At 36.6% G+C, this 25,856-nt stretch overlaps 1 protein-coding gene and 1 long non-coding RNA gene across 5 annotated transcripts; one reads left to right on the top strand and one right to left on the bottom strand.

Annotated features, from left to right (window-relative positions):
- Nucleotides 1-1,092: 1,092 nt before the first annotated feature.
- Nucleotides 1,093-18,611, top strand: LOC143879779 (LRR receptor-like serine/threonine-protein kinase FEI 1). 4 transcript variants are annotated; one of them, XM_077382369.1, is made up of 14 exons: nt 1,093-1,283; nt 2,751-2,985; nt 3,078-3,213; nt 4,271-4,342; nt 4,439-4,510; nt 5,855-5,926; nt 6,327-6,398; nt 6,503-6,574; nt 8,636-8,733; nt 11,226-11,396; nt 11,491-11,823; nt 14,206-14,451; nt 15,885-16,018; nt 18,005-18,611. In XM_077382369.1, the coding sequence occupies exons 2-14, from the start codon at nt 2,871-2,873 to the stop codon at nt 18,221-18,223; spliced, it is 1,812 nt and encodes a 603-aa protein (XP_077238484.1). In that variant the 5' UTR covers nt 1,093-1,283; nt 2,751-2,870; the 3' UTR covers nt 18,224-18,611. The 4 variants fall into 4 exon arrangements, with proteins under 4 accessions (XP_077238484.1, XP_077238467.1, XP_077238495.1 ...); XM_077382352.1 differs by having other exon boundaries at nt 1,095-1,283; nt 11,223-11,396; XM_077382380.1 differs by having other exon boundaries at nt 1,096-1,283; nt 8,639-8,733.
- A 6,285-nt stretch (nt 18,612-24,896) lies between these two features.
- On the bottom strand, nt 24,897-25,568 carry LOC143887332 (uncharacterized). Its single transcript, XR_013254135.1, has 3 exons — nt 25,368-25,568; nt 25,057-25,119; nt 24,897-24,951 (listed from the first exon to the last, which is right to left on the bottom strand). It is a non-coding gene; the product is annotated as an uncharacterized LOC143887332 (long non-coding RNA).
- Between the last annotated feature and the right edge of the window lie 288 nt (nt 25,569-25,856).

Below are 25,856 nucleotides of genomic sequence, written 5' to 3'. Positions count from 1 at the left end.
AATCTTCGAATAAGTGCATCCCACTGTGTTTTTTTAAACATGAACAACTACTAGTCTTTATATGGCGTCCGCAGGTAGGTGCGTTTATACATAAGGCCCAAGTTATTCGAAGTTCCAGGCCATTTACCTGTCGATCCCAACGTAAATTGGCCAAAAATCATCTTCACGAGGTGATCTTAAGTCTTAACCCTCTACAAATTAGATTGTTAGGATCAACCTATCAGATGATTTTAGGGGCATGGCTTATGTACATTAGTGCCCAACAGATGAATGGTTTGGATCTTCAAGTGAGATGGGCCCCGCTATGTTTTCTTAAAAATAGGTGCATCCTTGAGTTTTTTCAATGGTGTCTGTCCACTTCGTCCGCAGTAGGTGTGCAAATTTTAAGAAATGTAGCGTAGCCCGCCTTGTTTGAAGATCCAAGTCATTCATTGGTTGGGCCACCACATAAATAGGCCATGCCAAAATCATTTTCACACGATGATCCTAACCCTCCATCTGCAGAGGGGACTAGATACCTCTACAAATTAGATGGTTAGATCATCCTATGGAGATGATTTTAGGAGAAAGGCCTCTTTACATTGGGGCCCAACAAATGAATGGTTTGGATCTTTGAACCAAATGGCCCCAGTCCACACTTATGTGAGGGTCGGGCATAGAGCTATCAGGCTCCAGTATGGGAAAGACATGACCCAAATAAATTTTATATCCGTCTAGTTAAGAAGAACAAACCAAATAGGGGAGCAGATCTTTCGATCTTGACCCATACAAAGCGGGCCCCAACAAAATGAATGGTTTTAATTATCAAACAAGCCCCCCCCCCCCAGGTACAAACAATTGATCCAAACCGATCATCTGTTGGGTTAGGTCTTTGATAGGCCATGCCTAAAAAATAATATCCATAAGATGATCCTAACCCTTCGATCTTTAGAGGTTCCAATTAATCTGTCATTTTCTTAATTTATTAGGGGCTCTTTAGTCATTTTCCTATTGGCATCCACATCTTCAATATGCTTCATCCACTCGTGCAGTGCATCACACGCTTTCTAGTTCTACAGTGTGGCGTCGGTGGCACGTGTGGATGGTCGCTCTCTCACGTGAGAAAACCCCCACCTCCATTCATCTCATTGGTCGACGTGATGCCCTTTAAATTCTAGCACCTCTACTTTGTTGCCTTGTCCAACTCATCAGACTCTCATTACTCTCTCAAATCTCAGAAATCTAGGGTTTTTCTTCTCCTTCCCCATGCATTTCCCTCTAATGGTCTCATAGATCGTATCAAGGTACGTATCCTTCTACACTGAGTACAATTTCCCTCTTTTAATGTGATTTTTCGGCAGCTTCTAGCTCTAAATTAGCTCAAGATCATAAAATTCGCTCTTTTTTGGGGTTTCTGTCAGTTAATTTTGATTACTAGCTTTGATTTCGTCACACATTGACCTTAATTGCCTTGGAGGTGTTCGAATTGCATTTTTTTTAAAGCTCTAGAAGTGATGGTACTGTGGTTTTTAGTATAATTTCAGGGCAAACTTCGGTAATAGCGATACCGCGTTTTTTAAGTCGGCTAGGTTACAATTGTTTGTATTAAACTAAGAATTGTGAAATGAAAAGAAGATAAAATACTTGGAATCACTGAATTTTGAAATTTCGAGCAATGTAGTTACAGATGGGAATTTCATTGCTTTTAGGGATGGGCTCTGGCAGGGTTAATCAAATGGGTCAGCGTTCGGGAATCCAAATTCACACGAGTTTGGGTGCAATTTGGGTCAGGTCGGGTTGAGCTTTTGCTAAAAAAATGAATAGGATTCAACCTGAACCTAACCGATTTTAATGTAAAAGCTCAACCTGAATTCTCGAAAATTGACCCAAGTTACACCCCTAAGTTTGGTCTGCTCCCTCCAGAAAAAACCTAGTGCAAATAAAATTAATTGTAATCCGACCAAATTATGTATAGATGGTATATAGTTATATTATAATTACCAAATATAGAGGCTTAGCCCTTGTGAGGCACCTGTGGTCCACCACTACATGTTTGATATGCGTACTGAGTTTGAATTCAGAAAAGTGAATCTCCAATGATCCATGGTATACTTGTAGAAAATTCGAAAAGAAAGGTTATATTAAGAAGCTTTATGTATAGGACCGGAAGATTTCACCCGTGGAGGAATTATCTTGTTATGGAGAGGCTGTGCGCGAATAAGACCAGGAATGGAGCATGTGTCTGAGCTCCATGTGGGATTTACAAAGCTCCTCTCTTCTGATGTTTATATAGAGGAAACACAGTTGTTGGACTCAACATTTAGATCACCAACTTTCGGTCTCCTTTTTTTTTTTTTTTTTTGCATCTGTTGGTTATTGCTATGCAATCCGCTTCAAAATACTGCCAAATAGCATTTCGTACAATTTTTAAGCTACATAAGTTCAGTTTAAAGTGAATTTTGTCATACTAACTTAGAAATTGAAAGAATGCCTATCATAATGTCAAATCACTTCTTAGAAAAGGGATGATTGATCTTGTCTTTAGGTTTATTGGAAATGACTTTTTTAACTGCAGTAGAACTGTGGAATTATGTGGTGAGGGTTGAATCTTCCGTGCATCATATCCACTTAAAATGTTACTTGGAAAGATATTTTCAATCTGCATCCATCTGATAATTGTGCTGCAAGTTTGAAAATAAAAAAGACTTCAAGTATGTGCATTCACTTCATTTATGATTGTAAGGAGCTAACCCCTTTCTTATTTCTTCCAGGAAGCTCAATTGTTTATCCAATTTTGCTCTTGGTAGATGGCATCTCTCACCCGATAGCGATATGTTCGAGGGCAACATTTCTGAAGTTTGGCCCGTCAGATGATTTAAAATATTTTTATTATGCTTGAAAAGTGTCACAATGGTTTTCCTTTGTATGAAATAGCAAGGACAATGCTTTTTTTCATTCTTCTGGTTTATGTTCTGATAAATAAAGGCACTGCGATCAATCCTGATGGTAAACAAGCATGGTTATGTTATTTACAAATGTTTAGATTACTATTCTCTTGAATTATGGACTTCTCTGAATCTGAATTTGGTTGTTTCTAGGTGAGGCACTTATCAATTTTAAGATGGCAATCATTGATTCAGATGGTGTTCTTCTTCAATGGAGACAAGAGGATCCTGACCCTTGTGGCTGGAAAGGAGTGACTTGTGACACCCAAACCAAGAGAGTGATTTATTTGTGAGTCTTAAAAGTATCCTAATGATTGTGTTCATAGCTTATGTGTCTTGGATTTATTTTAGCAAAAAAAATTTACTCAACAGATGTTTCCAACTGACATAAGTTGGACCTAATTGTAAATGCTCAATACCATCAATATAAATAATGCATGCAAAGGATTTCATGGAGATAGCTGCTATATATTGTATTGTTCAAAACCGAGAGATCTCTAATCTCCCCCAAAACATGATCAAACTCGATGTGCAACCAATGACAAGATGGGATGCAAGAAACACAAACACACAAAGTAAACAAGACAAGATTTCCGTGGTTCGGCAGTGTGCCTTACGGCCCTTATGTCCCTAGGAAAAGAGAATTTCACTATTTCAATACTATGGTTACAAACTCTCTTTTCTGCCTTTCCTCTTGGTTAAGAAACACTAAAATTCTATTACCCATAACCCCAATACGTAGCTTATATATATTGATACCACTACATCAAGAATTCCCTAAATACCCCGAACACAATCCGAAAATTAAATCTTCCTGCTATAGAGATTAGTCTGTCAGGGTGATGAATCTCTGATAGAATACAAGACTTCTGCAGAACATGTATGATGGGACCAATACTTCTGTGAACATCATGAATTATAGGTAAGATAAAAGGGTACAGTAGCTTTTCATTTTGATGATTTGAAAGGAGGAAGACTGTAATATGGCTGTTAAAAAGGTTATTGTGAAGTATCCAAAGCATTAGTATATTAAGTATCTATTCCTGCTATGGTGATTCTTGTGTTAAATGAGGATTGTCTGGCTGGAAAATCAGCGGGAGTTAGTACAGGAAAATTGGGCATTGGTTTGACAATTTTTGGCCATTCAAGTACCAAATAGGCAAATGATTGCCGGTTATTCACTTAAGTAAAGAGCCTTTCATTTGCTTTGACATGACATCTCGTCAGGATGGTGCATTTGAGTTCACCGGCGTCCTTTCTTCTATTCTTGTTTCTTTTGTATTGGATAAGATATATAACATTTAATAGTTGTATGCTAAAGTTGCATATGGTAACTTATATTTCAGGAGCCTTGCTTATCACAAATTGAGCGGATCCATATCACCTGACATTGGGAAGCTAAATCAGTTAAAGATTCTGTATGTATTTTCTGAAGGGGATACTTGGAATCTTGGTTCTCTAATTAACTGTTTCATGCATCTGGTAATTCTTTATGCAATATGTTTGTGCCACAGAGCCCTTCATAATAACAACTTCTATGGGTCAATTCCTTCGGCGTTGGGCAATTGCACCCTGTTGCAAGCTTTGTAAGTTCCCAATACCAGCTTTCTTATGACAGAAATATGCTTTTATGAATTTCTGAAAAATGTACAATTTTGGTTTTCTTATTAGCTTGTCGTAGAATTCAGGATTGCAATTGCGGTAATACAGCTTCAAAGTTCTCAAGTGACATTTTTTTTGCTAGTGTCTCTGCAGGGTTTTATGAAGGCAAGGTTTTAAATGTTGGTTTCTGTTTCGGTTGCCACGGAAATTGAAATATTTCAGTTTCGATTGGAAATATTTGGTGGAAATCCTATAAAATCATAGATACATATGGAAATATATGTAAATGATAGAATTTAAAGATGAAACTTCAGAAAATGCTAGAATAAGCACAAATACACACTTAGAAACCATTGCATATGCAAGAGAACCGTCCATAATGCTTTAAAAACATTGAACACCTAGTGACATGCGCTGTCATGCATGTATGATAATTTAGCACATACCAAAATTCACATGTAATTCATATAAATATTTATACATAATTCATGCACCACATTTCCCATGCAATTCATATAAATATAATTGTGCAATACATACTGATATATCATAACACTATTACACTTACTATTTTGGTTTATGCATTTTGGTCATTTCGGTTTTGGTTTCATTAGGGATGCAAACGGAAACATTTCGGTCGTTTCGTGTTGGTTTCGGTGTAAATTCAAAAGTCAAAACCATGTATAAAGATCATGCCCCATGAAAGTAGCAAAGACCATCCACAACCAGGTTCCCCTAGCAAGGCAATACTGACATATACTTGTTCACAAATGTGATGGATGCAATTTGATCTGAATAACGAACATTACAGCCTTTGCGACCAGCGCCGGTCAAAGAGTCCCTTGTAATGCCATAAAAAAGTGTCCTTTTTCTTTGATTAGGGATATCTCACACCTTTTTAACTGTTTTTTGACACTTATTCACTTGTGTGTGGATTGATCAATATATGTGTTTCTCGTATAGAAAGGGAAGCAAGTCACTTGCAAATTATGGTAAATCTTGTTTTCGGGAGTGGTCAGAAATTATATTCCAAGCGTTCGGTCTTTGTGGCTACTTAGACTGCTCTCGTCTGTGTCCTTTGTAACTTTTTGTGTTTCTATTTGATTTGTTTTTTCTTTTCCCGACAAATTCACATAACCATACAATGCTAAGCAGCAACTCTGTGAAATGATTTTCTTATAGGCAAGTTGATTTTTTTTTCTCTTTCTTGGTGTGCATGCACATATGCAATCTTGTGTTCTAACCATTTACTGCTAGTGTGCTGGTATCTAGAAGATTTGTTTCTTTTATATTGCAGAAGAAGCTTCATATCGTATTCTGTTTTGCAGATATTTGCAGACTAACTTTTTAGGTGGATTAATCCCCTTGGAATTAGGAAACCTTCCTGAGCTCGAAATCTTGTGAGTTGTTTTTGTCACTAGATATGCTATTAACTCTTCAGAGTTCCAATCTAAAATTACTTTTAAATGAGTATATGGAAAAAAATTTCCATCCATTCTATTGTTGTTAATTTCCTTAAACACGTAAAATTGATCAAGTAGACACAATTTGTCCAATACAGAAAATCTGCCTATTAAGCATTAATATATTCTTTGCTCAAATTCTTATTTAGTTACATGCGCACCCAGGTGTTCCTTTTTTAATGTGTCTTCTTAATGACACTGCTTGGTTAGGCAAATGATGTGTTGCTATCGTACATGTATTTTTCGGTTTCTTTCTTTTCATTATGGGAAATATAATGGATTGAGTGTCTTACGTTGGCAATTCTTGTTTAATTTTATATCTCTTCTGCTCTGTCAGGGATATCTCCAGCAATTCTCTAAGTGGATCTATTCCTCAATCACTTGGAATGTTGACCAAACTTTCAACGCTGTGAGTGGCCTAGTTTTACTCAAGATGTTAACCATATCTCTCAAATAAAGGATTACATGGAATTTCCAGCTAAATAATTGGACTTCTTTTGCAATGTTTTGAAGGAATGCATCATACAATTTCTTGATCGGAAAGATACCAACTGAGGGTGTCCTCATAAAATTTACTGAAAATTCGTAAGTATTATTTCACTAAATGCCTTTATTTATGTGTAATATGGTTAATCGTTTGAAACAAATTTAGTTGTGGTATGACTTGGAGTTACTTAAACATTAATGCCACTTTCTGATATTGCTACATGTATTTGCAGAAATCAGATTATAGATCAGGATTAGATACCTAGCGGTAATGATTATAATTAGCTTGCACTTGTTTCTTGAATAAAAGTTACCGTGCCATCATCATGACTTGCTAGTGCGGCTCTGAAACGTCTGCTTTGTGACTTGTTGGAGCTTGATATAGTGGTAATTTAGGAAAATAACTTTTGTCTATTGTCCATAGATTGAATGATCACAAACTAAAAATCAAGATCAAACTCATGAAAAGATCAAACTCATGAATGCTGTTAAACTCCACAAGCAGTGCACGATCAGACTTTATAATGTGTCTAAATTATTCTCTTCATGAATATATTCTTACTTCTCATATATCTTATGATAGTTAGCCTTGTAAAAAGTGTGATTAAGTTCCCATGTACATCATCACATTGTATATCGTCTCATTTATACTGAGATTTTATGCAGTTGGCCCTTTCAACACCCAATCAGATGAAAAATGATTTATGTAAGATAACTTGTTTGTGGGATTAAGTGGTAGAGATTTCAGGACCAAACACAGGAAAAACTCAATCTGCATTTCGTGATAAATCAAACAATACTCCGCTGCATTTTGGGAAAAGATTAATATCCAGCAAGGACTTTGTAGTCTGGAAAGCCTTTTTTGTAGATCAAGCAAACATTTTGTAAAGAAAAAAAAAGAGATGACGTGAACAAATTACAGATCGCCCTTGTATCTCCCTTTATTATGGAATGAAATCTGTTACTTTTCAAAAATAAAAATAAAAAAAATTACAGATTAGACGTGTGATGTTTTGAAGAAGTGAAATGACCAGCATATCTAGCTAACTTGTTGTGCTTCTTTTCTTCTCTAAGAATATTGAGATCTTCCCCTAACAACGTACGAAAAAATGATTTCTACCATCTTATAGATGCATAAAAATATCATGTGCCATATTTTGGAGGAAAACCATGATTGCCTGGATTGCCTTTACTGCTGTTGTTGAATTTGAGCTTCAGCCATCTCATACAGTTATATCTTGTCTAATTTGTGGTGAGAAGGCATGGCATGCACCCCTATACTTTAGTATTAGCTTTTTTTGTCGAAATTCTTTTAAAACACTCGTGGCTTACCAATTTTGGCAGTGATACTATAATTCTTCTTATTGTGTATCAGATATTTTCTGAGGTTTTGTGAATTTTTTTCACTTTTTCCCAAATTTCAATGTCCATGGTCATTTTTGCATGTTCATTCTTGACGGACTGGAACCATTGGTTCCAAAGATGAGCAGGAGCTTTATGACTGGTTTTTTTTTTTGAATGGTGACATTTCTGACTGTTTAATTAATAAGATTGGTATAAATAAAAAAAGATTTACATAAATTAAAGAAGAGAAGCAAACTTGTGTTGCCCTGGGATAGATGAATAGAAACGTTATTACATGGTTTTTCAGATTCTTCACAAAAAATATAGTATATATTAAGAGCACTTGTTCATTATTTGTAATTGATCACCCGTTGAGATTTTTTACATTAAAAGGAAATGTGTGAATGCTTGCTTTCCAGAGGACTTAGATTCTATATATATATATATGGAAATCATTGAATGATCTACAAAGTCGAAGCCTATAATTTTCTTTTATATGGATTTATCAAATGCATCCTTAGATTCATTCTTGGAACCGAATTGCTGTAATTAAGTGTCTATGGGCAAAAATCCTCCCCGCCTACTGAGAAAGAGCCAATCTCCAGCAGCACCTGTACAGAATTGTGGGTTTTTTGTTTACTTTTGGAAGTGGGGAAAGTGGGTAATGAGGCCATGGGTGGTAGTGTTATGTACAAGGGATGTGTGACTTCTAGTTGCTTCAATGAATTATAAATATGAAATCATATTAAAGAAAACATAATTCTTTAGTGATTCAAAAACCTAATTGTTATGTCATTCATATAATGCACATGTCAGCAGCTTTCTCGGAAACCGTGACTTGTGTGGGAAGCAAACGAGTACGATATGCAAAGATGAACCTGGAGGACCTTCAAATTCTTCACCGCCAGTTTCAGGTACTGTGGGTTTTTAGAAAATAAACATGACTACTTATCTTTTATTTCTCCACTTGATATTATTGAAGGGTCCTAAGTTTTAACTCCGAAATCCTGTTAACATTTACAATGGCATGCTTTCCAATTTGGTTTCAATAGGGTTTCCAAGCATACTGTTTCATCTTTAATTTCAAAATAGGCTTTGGCGCACATGTATTCCTTTGTTCCTCAGATCTTGGTAGAATTTGAATAATTGAAATACAATTTTGGAAATTTGGATATTGAGAAACAAACAAAAACAGCTGGAAATTTTGAATGGAAACACGGATATTGAGAAACATACGAACGTAACTGGACAACTTGAAATATGACTAAATGAAAATAATCGTCAACTTATAATGATGATATACTTAGGAAAAAGCAGAGAAGACCTGTAGAATGCATCAGTTCCCAACATCTAGAGATGACAAATATTGGTGCTCCAACCAGTTCCTCTTCACAGAGTGAATGTGCTCGAAATTACTTCAGTTCCTTTCACATTTTTTCACACTACAAGTTTGGCTAAGTATCCTAATTGCAAAGCTTTGCAGTCCTCGGGTGTCATTACCAAAGTACGACCACCATGCAACTGTAATTATAAATTTCTCAATCAACAATGCCTCATTAAATTTTCAAATGAAATAAGCTTTAATGCATAATATAAACAAATTACTTTACCTGGACTTAGCTTCATTCAGTTGTGGATCGTGATAGTCATGTCAAAGTCACAGGATTTTTTATACTTCTCAAGCTGAGCATTGATGACATCGTCTGGTCTCAATATGTTAATGCAATCCACTAATCCTTTGGTGATATCTCTAAGTCTTAAGAAGGTGGGGCTGAAAAAACGAAGTCGGGTTAAAAAATAACCTGCTGAAGGGGACTTTGAAGCTATCGGTCCCATCTTCTATCAATCACTATCTAAATAAGCATGTACTCTTCTTATTCTTCAATGTACTCCTACTTATTCTTCTTCAACCTCTCCCTTATAGCTTCCTTGGCTTTATGCATGGCCTTGTACAACTCCTTGCCGATAAGCATGTACTCCGACTTCTTATTCTTCAATGTACTCCGACTTATTCTTCTTCAACCGCTCCCTTATAGCTTCCTTGGATTTATGCATGGCCTTGTACAACTACCCCATGGCAAGTTTATCGTGGTGATCTACCAAACGAACACTCTCACCAATGGCTCCCCAACGATCAAAATGAATCTGCAGTTAGACCGGAAAGAACTATCCAAGAGTATTGAAACAGTTTGCTAGCTAAGCTCATGTAGGACATACCTTCTAGAAACAAGCTCATTAGACACAAACAAATGCTACAAAGCGTTCTTATGCAACATAAGACTCTGTATGATCGAAAAATTCGTTGCAAACCTCGTCCAAATAGGATGGTATATGTCTTTCCCTTTAGTAAACATCTTCCTCATTAGGTGCACCAACCCTCCATGGTTATAGATAAACCTGATTATGCATGATGGATAAGGGAAGACAACTATATATTTAGCTCTGATACCAAAATGACGCAAGATGGATAAGGGAAGACAATTGAATATGTAGCTCTGATACCAACTGATGTATGAAAGATACCAACAGATCACTAACTTGAAGCTCTGATACTGATCAAGGTTGCCAGAGCGGGAATCGAAAGCGGGTATCGTAACGGGAATCGAAGGCTCCCAGAGAAGAATCCTGCTCAAGGTTACCAAAGCGGGAATCGAAGGCTCCTAGGGAAGAATCCTGCTTCCTTTATACTGATTGACGTAGGACAACCAACTGGAAACAGCTTCCACTAGGACATCAGAGTTGACTTAACTTTACCTTGGGAAGTTCTTGTCTGTGCAAGATTTGATTCACTAAAAAAAGCATAACCTTCTTAAAATGTCAGAGGTTTTGAGTTGAATTTAAACATCTCTATAAGATATAGTAGAGGTTTTGAATTGAATTTTTAATAAAGTTAGAAATGTAAATACCTAAAGTAAGCCTACTGCAATACAGTTCCTAGTTTTTCTTACTACATTTTAATATGATATTCTAGCTTGCCTTTTCATATCATAGATGAGAAAAGCTAAAAAAAAGGGACATTCACACTCTTGGCTGTATCAACCAAAGATGCTATTCTGGATTTTGAAGGTTTATTCATTCAATCTTCTGTTCTCTGGTTGAAATAAACTTGAAAGCACGAACAACGATAGCGCTTCCATAGTGGATCAATCTCTATTCTGAACTATCGAGTAGCCTTTATATTTTCAGTAGGAGTAATGTATTGGAACCATTATGGTTACCATCTTAAATATTGGTTGCAATTCTAATGCTTTTCTTGTGAAACGAAGGTTTCCTTTTCCGACTAAACTATGTTGTCTACAAGAAATTCTGTTATCATAACTAACTTAATGACAGTTTATGATCAGTTATATCTGTTTTGGGATACTCATTCCATCTCACTTTTCACTTGAATATTTTGCATCAGAAGACCAAGGTTCTAAGAGAAAGTTCGGAAGATATTCAACTAGGCTCCTTATAAGTGCCATGGCAACAGTTGGTGCTTTACTTCTGGTGGCACTGATGTGTTTCTGGGGCTGCTTTCTTTATAAAAAGCTTGGAAAAAATGATAGCAGGGGTCTCGCTGTGGATGTTAGTGGAGGTACATGTCGAATTAGGCTTTTTTAGGACTCTGGTTCGAAAGGGCTTGTTTGGACATTAGGATGTACCCTTACATGGTATTATTATTGTTTCAGGTGCATCCATTGTAATGTTTCATGGAGACTTGCCCTACTCCTCAAAAGACATCATTAAAAAACTAGAAATGTTGAATGATGAGCATATTATCGGTTCGGGGGGCTTTGGGACTGTATACAGACTTGCAATGGATGATGGCAATGTCTTTGCATTGAAAAGGATTATAAAGACAAATGAAGGGTTAGATCGCTTTTTCGAAAGGGAGCTGGAAATTCTTGGGAGCATAAAACATAGATATCTTGTGAATTTACGCGGATATTGCAATTCTCCATCATCAAAATTGTTGATCTATGATTTCCTACCTGGAGGAAGCCTGGATGAGGCATTGCATGGTGAGAGCTTGTTATCTTATTTCGCTTTTTGGTAGAATCTTGTTATTTTCAGTGATGTACTTATTTATTATTTTATTTTCTGTAACTTCATAGATTTGTGTTGGAAAATGATGTCTGCAAGGGTTTCTAAGTAAACATTTGATGGGCTTCTATGCATCATGTTGGTCCTAATTTTCATGTAGGTATATAGAAGCGCAAATTGCATGCTCAACAGCTATCTGAAAACACATTAGCTTTAAAACGTTACTCCGCCATGGATGACATAAGTGATCTATATTGATGCAGAAATTAAAGAAAAAGAATGAATTAGCTTGTTTTTTTTTTTTTGGAATGATAATTACCTTGTTAGTTTGTTTGCCTTTTATTTTGTTTTTCAATGTCGTGTATGTGATGGATGACGTTGAGATTCAAAGCATCAATCTGCACAATGTACAGACGATGCATCAATAAGAACGTTGTACAGTCAGATAAGATGGATGACATCGACACTTGACGTATATTTATACTGTTGTCGTTTGTCATTTCCAATGCTACTGTAAAGTTCATACATTGAAATGTTTAATCACACTTTCTGAATGGTTGGGAGACTTCACTGTTTTGTATTGTCAGCTTTCCCTGGACCCTATGTGGTTGACTTGTACCTATGTTAGATGGATTCTTCAAATTGGTGAAGTGTCCAAGTTGGATACGTGTCAAATTCCAATACTTCAAAATTCATTGCAACACTTCTAGATATTTTAATTTATTTTATCTAAATATTACATCAAATTTACAATTATCACATGTTTTGAGTTTTATCTATCCTAATAATAATGTTGTATATGAAATAAAACATTATATTTACTTAACCTACTAAAATTCTCATTGTAAAACCATGTTATCATGCAAAAGAGTTAAAATTAGCCGAATCCACGAGTCCTTTTTTTAATTTGAGGTTAGCCGAATCTGACACTCGATACCCGTGTCAGATTTCGACACCCGACACTCGTATCCTTACCCGTGCTACATTGACTTCTACAAACTTACCTTGTGCTTTGAATTTTTGATCAAGAGAGATAACCTTGAAAAACAGTCAAGCCACTGTATAACTTCACTATGCTGCTTTTTTGTACCTCGGAAACTTGTACACACTACAAAACCATCATCCATTAGGTTCTTGCTTACATCTCCCCCCTCCCCCTCTACGCTCAACCCCCTTCCCACCTCTACTCTCACCTCCCTACTCTCAACTGAGTTCTATTAGGAGTTGTCAAGAGAGGAAAGAAAATGCAGATGCCACAGGGGTCATTAATGATGGGCCCCATCCTTCAAATGTAGATAAACTTAAAAATAAGTAGCAGAATTAAATCAAAATATAAATAAAAATTATAAACCACCTACTAACTCAACATTTAACAACATTATATAATCATCTAGATTTTCCTTTATATATCCATTATGGTAAATGACCGTCGATTCAAATGACAACCATAAGGTCATCCAAATGATGTTGACACTTGAGATCGCCTTGATGGGATTATCCTAGGCCCCTGATCCATTAAGCCTGGATCAGCCTTCATTTAGTATTCCGCCAAAAAAAGCGACACTGTCGAATTTTGTAGTCCTTTATCTTACTCATGGGATCCATTTAGGATGGTAGCAAGACCATGTGGGCCACGTCATTCTGTTCTATAAGATCAATGGTCTTGATATCACATACATGCCCCCTTATGGAATCCAAAATTTTCCTTTTACCATTGATCGTAAAGTGAATTTATGCATAGTTGTTCTCATCTATTAAGAACCAATTCTCACATAAGATATTATCCCACAAAAAAGTATTAAATAATTTAATTGAAAAAATATAAGTGAAATCTATGAATCATAACTTTTGGTGTATGTCGAACCCATTTTTTGTATTTTGACGCTCATACCAGTAAATGGGCAACATCAATTGGTGTGGTCATGTAGGAATAGTAAGTCCCTCTCTCTCTCTCGCGTATATATGCGCTTAAGTTCTTAGATTTTGCTTACTTTGGAATTCCATAAACTCAAGATTAACAGTGGAATTCTTTTGGTGGCTGCTGCTGCTGTGCTGCCGATATCGTAGCACTTGATGAAAGATGATTAGAGTTCTTCGGCCTCAACAATGCCCGTTATTAATCTTTTCATCTTTTTCCCACTGCCAATGCCCAGTCGGGCAAAGGCCGAGTCTTTGAAGCATGAATACATCATGTGTCTAATGTACAGATGAGCTTGCATCTGTTCAGGAAAATGGGACTTGTATGATATATCAAGTTGTTGTCACTATTGTTTAGTATTTTTGGAATATGAATTGCACAATCTTGCTAGTCGTACCATGCTTTGTAGCTGTGTATATAACAAAATATTTGCATTGAACAGAAAGATCTGAACAACTGGACTGGGATGCCCGTCTAAATATCATTATGGGAGCTGCAAAAGGACTCGCATATTTGCATCATGATTGTTCTCCTCGAATCATACATCGTGACATAAAGTCAAGCAACATATTGCTTGATGGAAATTTGGAGGCCCGTGTATCCGATTTTGGACTTGCCAAACTGTTGGAGGATGAAGAATCTCATATCACGACAATTGTTGCCGGAACTTTTGGTTATTTAGCACCAGGTATGAAGCATTAACCTAGATCTTTTTTTTTTTGAATGATGGCAATTGCATTAAAAACAGACCGAGATGGTCCAACGAAGAGTACAATGGAAAAAATAACAGGATTACACCGCAATATATTGCTCCTCTCCTTATTAATTTTCTTTTCGAACTTTCTGAGGCCCTTTTGGATATGTTTGTAACACGAAGCAATATATCCCTTTATACACACCTAACTGTTAGAAATGGCACACAGTTTGAGTATGGTGCAAACATAGTGTGTTATGGTGTGTCACTTAACTAATGCCTACCCCATAATTAGGGTTACTTATGTCATTGTATAAGCTAGTGAATAGGACTGTAACTTATTATGAAATACAATATACAAACCCCAAGAATTGCTAGGGCGTCTATCCTCTGATACTTATAGCTTTTAGAGGCTCAACATAGCATGTTCGTCATGACACGGTATCCAAATACTTAATGGATACTTATGTTGCCCAAATTATTGTCTTGTTTCTAACATCTTGTCTTTTAGTACTCCTATCCGTTATTGGATCTGAGGCCTTACACTCAAGCTCTCTATTCGTTATTCTCCTCTTTTCTTGTGTTTAGGCACTCCCTTCCGCTATTGAATCTTGAGGCCTTTGACTTCTTGTCTTCTCCTCTATTGGGAGTCGTTGCAGTTTTGATCTTATGTTTGTCTTCTTGAAGTTTGAAACATGCATGATTAGGAGGTTATTTAAGCACAGTTTTTATATGGTGAACTCACAGACATGCAAGTGTAGGAAAAACAAAATATAGTGAGGCCCACAAATTTGGGTGATCTAAAATTCTAAACAATTCATTTATTGGGCCCCAACGTAGATAGTCTGGTGCCCCAAAAATCTTCTCCATAGGATGTGATGTGGGACCGGGAAGAGAAATAGAAGAAAGAGGAGGAATGAAAGAAGAAGAGAAGAGAATGAGAAGAATAGGAGAAGAAGAAGAGAATTAGGGGAGAAATCTCAATCAATTTTTAGTTTCTGACGATATCATCATGTATTTCTTTTTATTTTCAGTAAATGAATGCCACAAAAACATACTATGAAAAAAAAAAAAAAAACCATTTATTTGAGTTTTTAAAAAGTAATAGTTTTTTGTATCACTTTATAATATTGCCTTTAATGTGCATGTTCAGTTATCATTCTAATGGAATTAACATCAAAACAAATTATGAACATCACAAGTGCAGGAAGCATTTGAATATATTTTTCTGGATATGCCTTGAGATCTAAGGACTATTAAGGTGGTTAAACATAATTTCTGTTGGATCTAGATAATTGCATTTCAGGACTCATTGCTATGTCATTTCTTAACATAAACCGTTTGAGTTGCAATATGTTTGTACAATAAATCCATCAAAAAAATTATCTCTTATTTATAGTGTTACATTTGGATAACCATACATGCAGAGTACATGCAAAGTGGCAGAGCAACAGAAAGGACTGATGTGTATAGTTTTGGAGTTCTGGTGCTTGAAGTATTGAGTGGAAAGCGACCCACCGATTCTTCATTCATTGAAAAAGGGCTTAATATTGTTGGCTGGGTATGTCTCCTTCACTATTGAGATTGTGGTATCTAGTTAAATAATCTTGTAGAACTCTGTGCAATACTATGTTGATGAAGGGCGTTCCTGTCATTTCCAGCTCCAGCTGCTTACTTTGTGAGAGTTTTGCTTTACCTTTTATGAGGGTTTTTAGTCTAAAATGTAGGTTTGGGGGCCTAAAAGGTCTTTTATTGGTTTTATGCTTATGTATGGAGTACTTTATGCAATTAGCATCGCTTAAGTGAATTGGCCGGATGGGTTATAAAGGGGAGGGGAGGAGAAAAACAAAGTGACTATTTTTTATGTTTTTCTCTGTTTCCTTTTGGATGTAACACCCTCCTACTTAGGGTTTAAAATTTGGGAGAGTTACAGTTTTGTGGGTTTAACCCTCTGGCGGCTTCCAATCCTTCTACGGCTTCGTGTTTACACCGAAGTTGGAGTTGCTGGCCTGCTAATCAGCAAGGGTTCTTGAGGGTAAAGTTCGTATTTGCTTTCTTGGAGGATGCTGTGATACTGTTGTCTGAGATAAATTTTCGTTTCTTTGTTTCTAATTTGCCTTATACCATTTTGAGTTCATTAAGAGTCTGAGATAAATTTTCGTTTCTTTGTTTCTAATTTGCCTTATACCATTTTGAGTTCATTAAGTGGGTATCAGAGTATGTTTTGCTCCTTGGGGATTGATTTGTTTCTTCTGTCTACCATTTGTTTGAAGAATTTCCTATAAGAAATCTGACCTAGGTTGGAAATACAAGTGCATACACTATTGTTGCACACTTTATCTCATCTCTTTTAGTGTTTTATCGAATTTATCTATGGTTGCAAGAGGTGGACGTGGAAATCATCGTAGAAGGAACATAATTGAGGTAACTCTTTAGATGTTTCATGAGTTGTAGGAGCAAGTCCAACAACTGACATAGCTGGCAGTTCATAGGACAAGCACCAGTCATAGGGACGAAAGTGATCATTGGTCAGATCATGTTAAGAGGAATGTAAACGACTTAAATCGCTTCTCTGATGGGGAAAACAACAGTTCCTACGATGAACGTATAGCAGATTTTGGAGTGTTTGGAAACTGTGACCCAGTTTCAATTTTTTTCCCAGAAACGTGTCCATTTGTTGTGTATCAATTAAACAGTAGTATCTGAATTACTAATCTGAAAACTGAACAATTAAACTGTCTTCTAGTTCAGTTCATTTATTATCTGGTATAGAACTATGGATACATTCTTCATTTGCCAATGCATATATTAACAGAAAGAATTTTCTGTTCCATAGTCATTTTGTGTAAACACCGAAGCAAATATCACACTCTACGCACTTTCATATGGTACTCATCATATAGTCACGTAACAATTTCTCAGCAATTGCATGACAACCAGGTCTCAACCTTTACAGGACTAGGGAGAAGACTTGGGTGTAAGTTTTGAAAAAAAAAATATAGATCTTTAGTATATAAGCTAAACAGGAGATGGGTATAATTCATCTGTCTGAAATATCCATTGATAATTTATCTATTTGTGTTCTTCTCTTTTTGAATTTTCAATGAATGCATGGTTTGGTATAAAAATCATAGCATATATAATTTATTTATTTAGCATGTCTGAATACAGAACTTATATTGATTTTGTTTTTGAATGGCAACTTCTAATGATCGACTGTGAATGGAAATGGAAACTTTCGCCAAGTTGTTGATTGATATGACTGAAAAATCATTTCAAAGTAGTTTAACAAAGTTGCTGACAAAATATTATCTTATTACCATTCGTTAAAGTAAATGTGGATTTGCATAAATCTTCTTTACTGCCTGGAATAGCTGCACGTATAATCTGATTATTGACACATCACTTGGATTTTGTCTTCATTTTCATAAACAGTTGTTCTGAATCACTAAAGAATCGCCGAACCTATAATGGATTCAATCCCAGCATGCCTTATTTCTCAAACTTATTTTGTATTTACATCGTGTATCCATCTTTTTCCTTGCAGTTAAATTTCTTGGTTGCAGAGGACAGACAAAGGGAAATCATTGACTCACACTGCGAGGGAGTGCAAATTGAAGGCCTGGATGCTTTGCTCTCAGTCGCAATTCAGTGTGTGTCATCCAACCCGGAGGATCGACCCACGATGCACAGGGTGGTGCAAATACTTGAATCCGAGGTTATGACTCCTTGCCCAAGTGATTTCTATGATTCAAACTCGGATTAAACAGAAGAAAAATTCCATGCCTAGTGTTCTGTTTAACTGCTTCTGCCAGGGAGAATGGAGAAAATGGGAGCATGCTGCCAGAGGCTGAGACTCTGCGCTGCATTTTATTTTCCATTCTTTCATTCTTTTTGCACAATCTGATATTGAAATGCCCACTTTTGCTGTCACCATGTGTCCGTAAATTAATCCAACATTGCTCATCAATGGAGGGAGTTTGAAGATGTAAAAAAAATGTAAGAAATCTTCTGACTGTCCTATCATTGTCCACACGTTTTTCATGTGCATGTGAAGAGTTGCTTCATGTGAAAGTTCATTTGTGTTCTCTCAATTTTTTTTTGCCTTCTATATGGCATTTGCTCAAAGATGTGTCCTTTTATATTTATGTTTCTGTTCCTGTTTTTGGTGTTTTTGTTGTTGTCATGGCTGCTATGTTATGTGCCTTCCAAATTATGAGAAGTTTCATTTGTTACTTTGTTCATTTCTGCAAGATGCAGCTCACTACTGTAAACAGTCCCTCCTAAGCTTTGGATAGTGACTTTGTGAAATTTTCTAATTATTTGGGCATCATTTCCAAATAAGGGTTTCTCTAAAGGGACAATTGTACGAGCCAATGAAGGAGTTTAAAATTAGGACCAAATACCAAGTTGTCAAGCTACTTGGCAAAACTGCTGAGTTAATCATGGCATCATGTTTTCAACGTGAAAAGACTAACAATGACCCTTTTATATTCTACCTATTCTTACTCTTCTTTCTTCTTATTCTTGATTTGTTATGTGTTTTGTGTGCGCGCGCTCTCGCGCCTTTTATATTCTACCTATTCTTACTCTTCTTTCTTCTTATTCTTGATTTTTTATGTGTTTTGGGTGCGTGCGCCTGTCTTGGGGGGGGTGTTGTGCAGGAAAAAAAACTTCCAAAATGTGGAATTATAGAAAAGCTTAAAAAAAAGAGGAGAAAATGCCCTTTTATGGAACTTTAGAATCATGATTTTTGTTTGCTCAAAACTTTTTAATCAACAATAAATAAATCTCGACCTTGGGAGTGAATGAAGGGTATTCTCATCAATTGAAATTTGGCATAGCATTTAGGGATTTTAAATTACTTTTTAAGAAGTTGAGGCCCCGGAAAATTAGATTCTCTGCTATGTTACTCCAATGGGAACGAAAATAGTGAGATTGTATTCGATAACCGGGACCCACTCGATTCTCTAATTCCCAACTCTTAAGCAGCAAAAAAATGAAGTTTTTGTGAAGTGAAAACGTAGTAGTAGCTTCTGCAAATTATGTTCTGCATGATTTGCTCATTTTGGTAATCGGAAAATGAGAATATTTGAAGTAAGAGATTGAGAAATGATTCCCAAACGAGGAGTGGGAAGCAGACCTTGCAAACGGGCGGGTTGGGTTACCCGCGGGTCATGCGGGTGCGGGTCAAACAGGTTGGGTAAAAAATGACCCGCATCCGTGGGTAACCCACAATTTTTTGCCAAAGAATTTTTTTTTGGGTGAATAAGGAAATTATAGCAACAAAAACACAAGTAGAGACTTTGAAAAAATGCTTGGAGTACCCCCATTGCAAACGAACTACCGTCCATTTTTCTTTTTCTTTGATCTCAGGTTTCTTATGGATTGCTTCTCAATGAAGTAACACAAAATGCTTGGAGTATCCTCCAAAAGAGAGAAATCCCCTCTTTTATCTGAAAGCTTCCCTTTGTTGTGAGTTAGGAAATGCAGCCGGTATCTACTTGAATCAGAAGAAAAAAAAGAACAACGAAATGCAGGTATCCGCAGGTCAATTTTGAGAGTTGGGTCAACCCGCAGGCACGGGTCGATTTTTCCAGGTCTAGTGGGAAGTGGAAATTCGGGCAGTGCCTCTACAGAGGATCGGCTTATAAATTTCATTAACAAATCATGATGGTCACTGATATTAGCACTATTATGTTTTAATAATTACACAAACTCAGCTTACCTTTTCTTTATTAATTGGCTTCTGAGAGCTGCATGGGAACTGTAATAGCCTTTGACAGCTGTTTAAATTATGAAGTACTATATGAGTTAGTGGCTTAGTGCAACAGTAGCCTATGTGTTTGGTTGCACAAAAGCTGGGAGGCTATGGAGATTTTTTTGGGTGACGCAGGTGTCCCCCATCCCCTTCGGGAGTAGGACTATTCCCATACGGACACAAACCATGTGCATCAGGGTAAGTCCGGGTGGGTTTCGAACACTCCTCTCGGGGAACAAACCCGTGACTTTGTGCCTAAGAGCCAACACCTGTTTGGATGGACGACTATGGAGATTTTGCTCGGCACTTGAGAAACCAGCAGCAAAATTCCCCATTTACTTGCGAAACCATACTCTCCCGGTCTATGCCACGCAACAAAGCACTGCTTACCACTATTTCCGAGGTAATTGCAGGTAAATCCAATGCTTGTTTCCTACTTGTGTGACTACTCATTCCACTACTCTCCTCAGTCATCTATGCCGGCCAACCAAATAGATAGAAATCGCGAATCTCAGGTGTGCATTTTTGGGATTTTCCAATACCGTAGCCGAAAAAAAGGCTCCCCCACGTCCCAACGATCAGAAATCCAAGGCTACATGCCAAAGAGATGATGTAACCGTTTGACTAAATACAAGTGCTGTTAAAGGAAGTAATTAAAATGGAAATAAGTTCATTTCAAAATCTTGCCAAGAGGTTTACATGAATCTCTCCACCCATTATGGAAATTCACCATATGTAAAAATATCCTTCTATATCAGCACAACCCTATTTCAATAATTTAGCTAAACCATTTTGTAAATATGGAAATTACCCATATTTACACCATTTCTTTGTATGGATTGGGATTTCCAATCTTGTAAAAGTTTTCTTCTATATGCAAGAACGGGCATATAGAAGAAAGCTTTTCAATCTTGTAAAGATTTCTCAAGCTCAAGTCATTTCCATGTGCAAATCCCAAGCTCAAAGACCCTCCTCCATGTCTCTCTCAGTCTAGACAAGGGAAAGATATCCAGTAACTTAATTCAGTTTAAGAAATCACCCAAAACCGATTTCCATTCTCAATTTCTTTCATTTGAATCCATGAAATCTGAAATCCTTTCTCAGATGGATGAGTTAAAGAGCTCTGACCCCGGTCAAAGAGGCCCAAATGATAAAGCAAATGAGATCTCTCTTACTGAAAAACTGAATCATGAAAAGGGTCTGAATCCAAAATTAAGAACTGGGTCTGTTTCGTCGCCTTGGGAAGCTTCTTCCCCACCTCGACAGGTCTGCTGCTTTGGGTGTTCTCCAAAAAAGGTGCCTAGAAAGAAGAACAAGGAAGATGGGGACATGGGTTTTGATCTAGACAGTGGAGATTGGGAAAAGAGTGATGCAATTCTATCAGATTTGAGCACTTTTTCGCTGAAAGAACAGAAGCAAAGGCTGAAGAAAGCTTTGGAGGAGGAGAAAAAGGTCAGTAGAGAGGCAGAGAAAGTGGTGAAGTGGGTGAAACAGGCATCTGCAAATATGGAAGTTTCCACAATTGATGATTCACTGAGTGATGATGAGATGTTCAGGTGAAGATAGGTCTTACTTATAGAAGGTCTGATGAAAATAAAAGTTCATGTTCAAAAAAGAATATGGTACCAATACTATAATCATCACCTCTGCTCTTTTACTCAGTTCTTCAGTACTATCTATATACATCATACTGTAAAGATTGTAGTCATTTCTGTTACCAATACTATAAGCATCTCCTCTGCTCTTTTACTCAGTTTTGCATTACTATCTATGTACATAATAATAATATTCAGATTGTAGTCCTTAACATATAGAAAATAAGCTGTAAGGAAATTTCTGAATTTAGCTTCTGTTTTTTCAATTAATAGTACACAAATTCAACTCTTTCTTCATGTGGTGATTGAAGATTTTGAAGGATTATACGATCTCAAATCCAGTTCAATGAAGAGAGAAATTCCAAAGCTCTGTAATCAAGTGACTTCACCAAAACACACTTCAATCCCCAGGTTCTCTTGGGTTAAGATTCATTTTTCCTTATAATCCAACTAGCCAGAGCAACTAAATAGCTAAATCTCGTGTATCATAGGAAAATGAATCACATGAACTCATGTTTGTCCATTAGGATGGTATGTTGTATGCATATTTTCCTTCCAAAGCAGCCTTTGGGAAAAACTGGCCTCTAATGCAGATACTGTAAATCTATAAACCTGCCATCTTATTTCAATCCTAAATGTTGATTGAAATCTGTTGAACTTCATCATGTCTTCCCCACTAACAGTTCACAAGAGAGTAAATATGTATATGCATATGCACCCAATTAGCAACTAATTATAGCAGAATAACCAAAGAATACACAGATTCTCTGACTTTAATGAATAATATCCATCTGGGTGTTGACAAAAGAACATACGACAGACTGAAGAGCTTGGAAATGATCTTTGTGTAAAGATTGACAATTTAATGAAGAGTATTACATGGTTTTAAAGGTTTTCTAATTAAACTATATGCTTAGAGTGGGGTATGGAAGACCAAATGTGAGGATGTAGTATTTCAGTTCAACAAGCTCATGATCTCAAACAGAACTACCACAGGCAGCAAGAGCAACAATCAGACATGCATATTGAAGCATGCAAATCTAGTGAGAAAAGTGGCCATTTAAGATTAGATTTGAGAGAACTGAATGTAGCAAACACATGTTAGCCTTGGACACATAAATCAGACCATCAGGCTCTGAAGAAACACATGCACATAAAGTAATAGATATACGAGTATGCTTGGAAACGACGGTTAATAGAGTGACTCCTCTTTAAAGTTACACAGGTTGGTGATTTGGTCAATTGTGCTTTTGGTTTCAACTGCACTGTGAAAGGAAAACAAATACAATTCCGTGCAAGCATTATACTCAACATTGAATCTGTATTCTTACTTGGATTTGTGTGGCTTTCCCAGGAACAATATTGTTAATAATATTGTCTTTCCTGTTGTAGCCTGAAAACAAGGTCCTTCAGCCAAATGTACTTTGATAATATCTTCAGCACCAGCAATACTTCAGGTAAATCATGGATCAAAAACCAACTCCTTCAAAGATCTCAGTGGAGAACTGTATCCATAAACTTTAGTGTCTCTCCACAGAGCCATGCCTATTAGAGCAACAAACAATCCGATTACAATTTTGTTTTCCAACAATATAATTTATAGGTTACTTTCAAAAAAAATTTACTTCTTCACGAACGAGAAGAATGCTAACTTCTTCAGGGGCAGCTATGACAATAATTTTTTTATATTGTGATCATAAAGGCCAATACTTGCGGTACTTCCCATGGTCATTATAACAGTGAATAGATGTTTCCCTGCTATGCCCCTGCACCACAAGAATATATGGTACATTCAAACAAGCACTACCAACAAGCTCTTGTTTTGGGGATTTTTTTTCCTGAAAGGTAACGATTATCATTTCATAAAAACTACAGATACAGTGAAGGGGACAAGCTGTCCCCTAAAACGAAAAGGGCAAGCAATAAAAGGGTCAATTAACTGGCATTACAGAAAAGGACCAAAAGCCAACAGTTCCCATAGCTAAGAGAAACATAAATATCCCTCACAAGGCTTCAAATATGCTGTTAGGATGAATTATCCGATCCCATCTTGAGGAATGGATTGAATCACCTCAACCCTTGCCAATTCCATGCCCTCCTTTGCCAAGCGGTCAGCCATCTCATTGCTGGATCTTCTTATGTGTTGGATTTTGGGACAAATTAATCGCACCAAATCCCGTGTCTCCGCAATGATATTTTCAAGTCTCCAAGGTCCCCTACTCTTGTTGGATGCCCAGGCTAAAGCATTCATCGAATCTCCTTCAATGATAAGGGAGCCCAATTTGTGCTTCTCAAACCATCTTAGACCAAAGAGCAATGTCATCGCTTCGGCTTCAATAGCGTCACAAACTCCATCCGGTCCCGAAAATGACATCAAAGTTATCCTTTTAGCGTCACGAACTCCAGCTCTTGTTTTGGGGATCCTTCCCCCTTTTTATTACTAACCTCCTTTACCATTCAAAAAAAAAAAAAAACAAACAAACAAACCGAAGTACTACCTGCAAAAAAAACATAGTCAATTCTATGATTACTTCTAACATCATATTTGGTGAAAATACTTTTGTTTTATCAATGTTTGCTTATACATGTTATATTGGAGACTACCAAGAAACCGGAAAGTCTAGAATGGAACTGCCAAACCCAAGATAAAAATGCAGGGAAGCCTCCATTCACCATAAACAGGGTGTTGTTTTTTCAAAACCTTCCATTAATTAAAATTTAAAAGAGCAAGTCATCACGATTAGAGTTCCCACTCTGTAAGTTTATAAAAAGCTTCTGCTTATCAAATAGAAGACATACAAAACAATATCAAACTATCAATTAGTATCACTATTTTTCTCAAAACTATATTCAAATTAAAAATAATAGTGAATATTGGATTGTCAAAATTGCTTTTGGATGGGTCTACAATAGTAGATGCTGGGTTCTCGTAAGGTTTAACGTATATGATAGCTGAGTTAAGCATTTCCAGATTTCTTTACATGGTTATGATCAAGAAAGGAGCAGTGCAAACTTTGTAAATAACCATGTAATAAGGGAAGTTTCAAAGAGAACTTATAGTGAAGAAGGAGAAAACCTACCCACATAAAATAGCCAAGTGTTGCTGCTAAGAAAAATTCCCTGCTAATACGGTTGAAACTGGAATGACAGAGCAAGGTTTAGAATCATAATAATAGAAAAGCTCAAAGGAGTTTTGCAAGAGATAACCTTGAAGGTGTATACATGAAAATAAGAGTAACCTACCAGTATGTGCATATTAGGTTACCCCATCCATACAGAGCAGACACCCAGGTTGAACCAGTGAACCTGGACCCCAAATTACAATGATTAACCTTCTGATAATGCCAAGATATTTAAAAATAAGAATTAAAAATGTCCCCATTTTCATAAAAATAGATGAAAATGGGACATGATTTTGATCACTGCTCTTTCTTAACAGTCATGAGTAATCTATCTCAAGCTGAAGATTACCGCATCCTAGTTGTAGAAGTTATACTTGCCACAAATTCTAAATGTCTAGCTGTAAGTAAACGGAGATGAAAATAGACCTCAACCTAAAAAAGATTCATTGATCTCTCAATTCCAAGTTCAACCAGTGCTTTTGTCATTTGCACAGAACAGTGGCACTGTCATTTGTTGCAGAAGAGTGGCATTGTCATTTGGACAGATGTGGCTTAGAAAACCTAGTGCCGTAGTGAGCAACAGTTTGGTTACTTATCCAGACCAAGGTTAGCACGTCAATATTTTGAGGACAAAGTTCATTTGTAGTTTTGTTTAGAACTAGAGTGGGATTTTTATATTTGTATGCTTCCAAAACAAGCATGATAAACCTAGCTTTTCTAAAGACGAAAAAAGTGCCCGCATTTAGAGTCAACCAGTGTCACTCAGAACATGCAACATTGTCATGAAATTTGTATTACAATATCATGAAAATTTGATGGAAGATAGTAAGGATACTAACTGTTCCCTTGACCTTTCAGAACAATATCATGGTAATTAAAAGAAAGATGGTGAGGATACTGTGTTTCCATAATACCATTTCA

The sequence above is a fragment of the Tasmannia lanceolata genome, unplaced genomic scaffold (genome assembly GCF_043159265.1).
Source record: "Tasmannia lanceolata isolate RefF3 unplaced genomic scaffold, GAP_Taslan_0.1 ptg000002l, whole genome shotgun sequence".
Classification (NCBI taxonomy): Eukaryota; Viridiplantae; Streptophyta; class Magnoliopsida; order Canellales; family Winteraceae; genus Tasmannia; species Tasmannia lanceolata.
The sequence above is the reverse complement of the archived record's forward strand: the minus strand, read 5'-3'. Positions and strand labels throughout refer to the sequence as shown.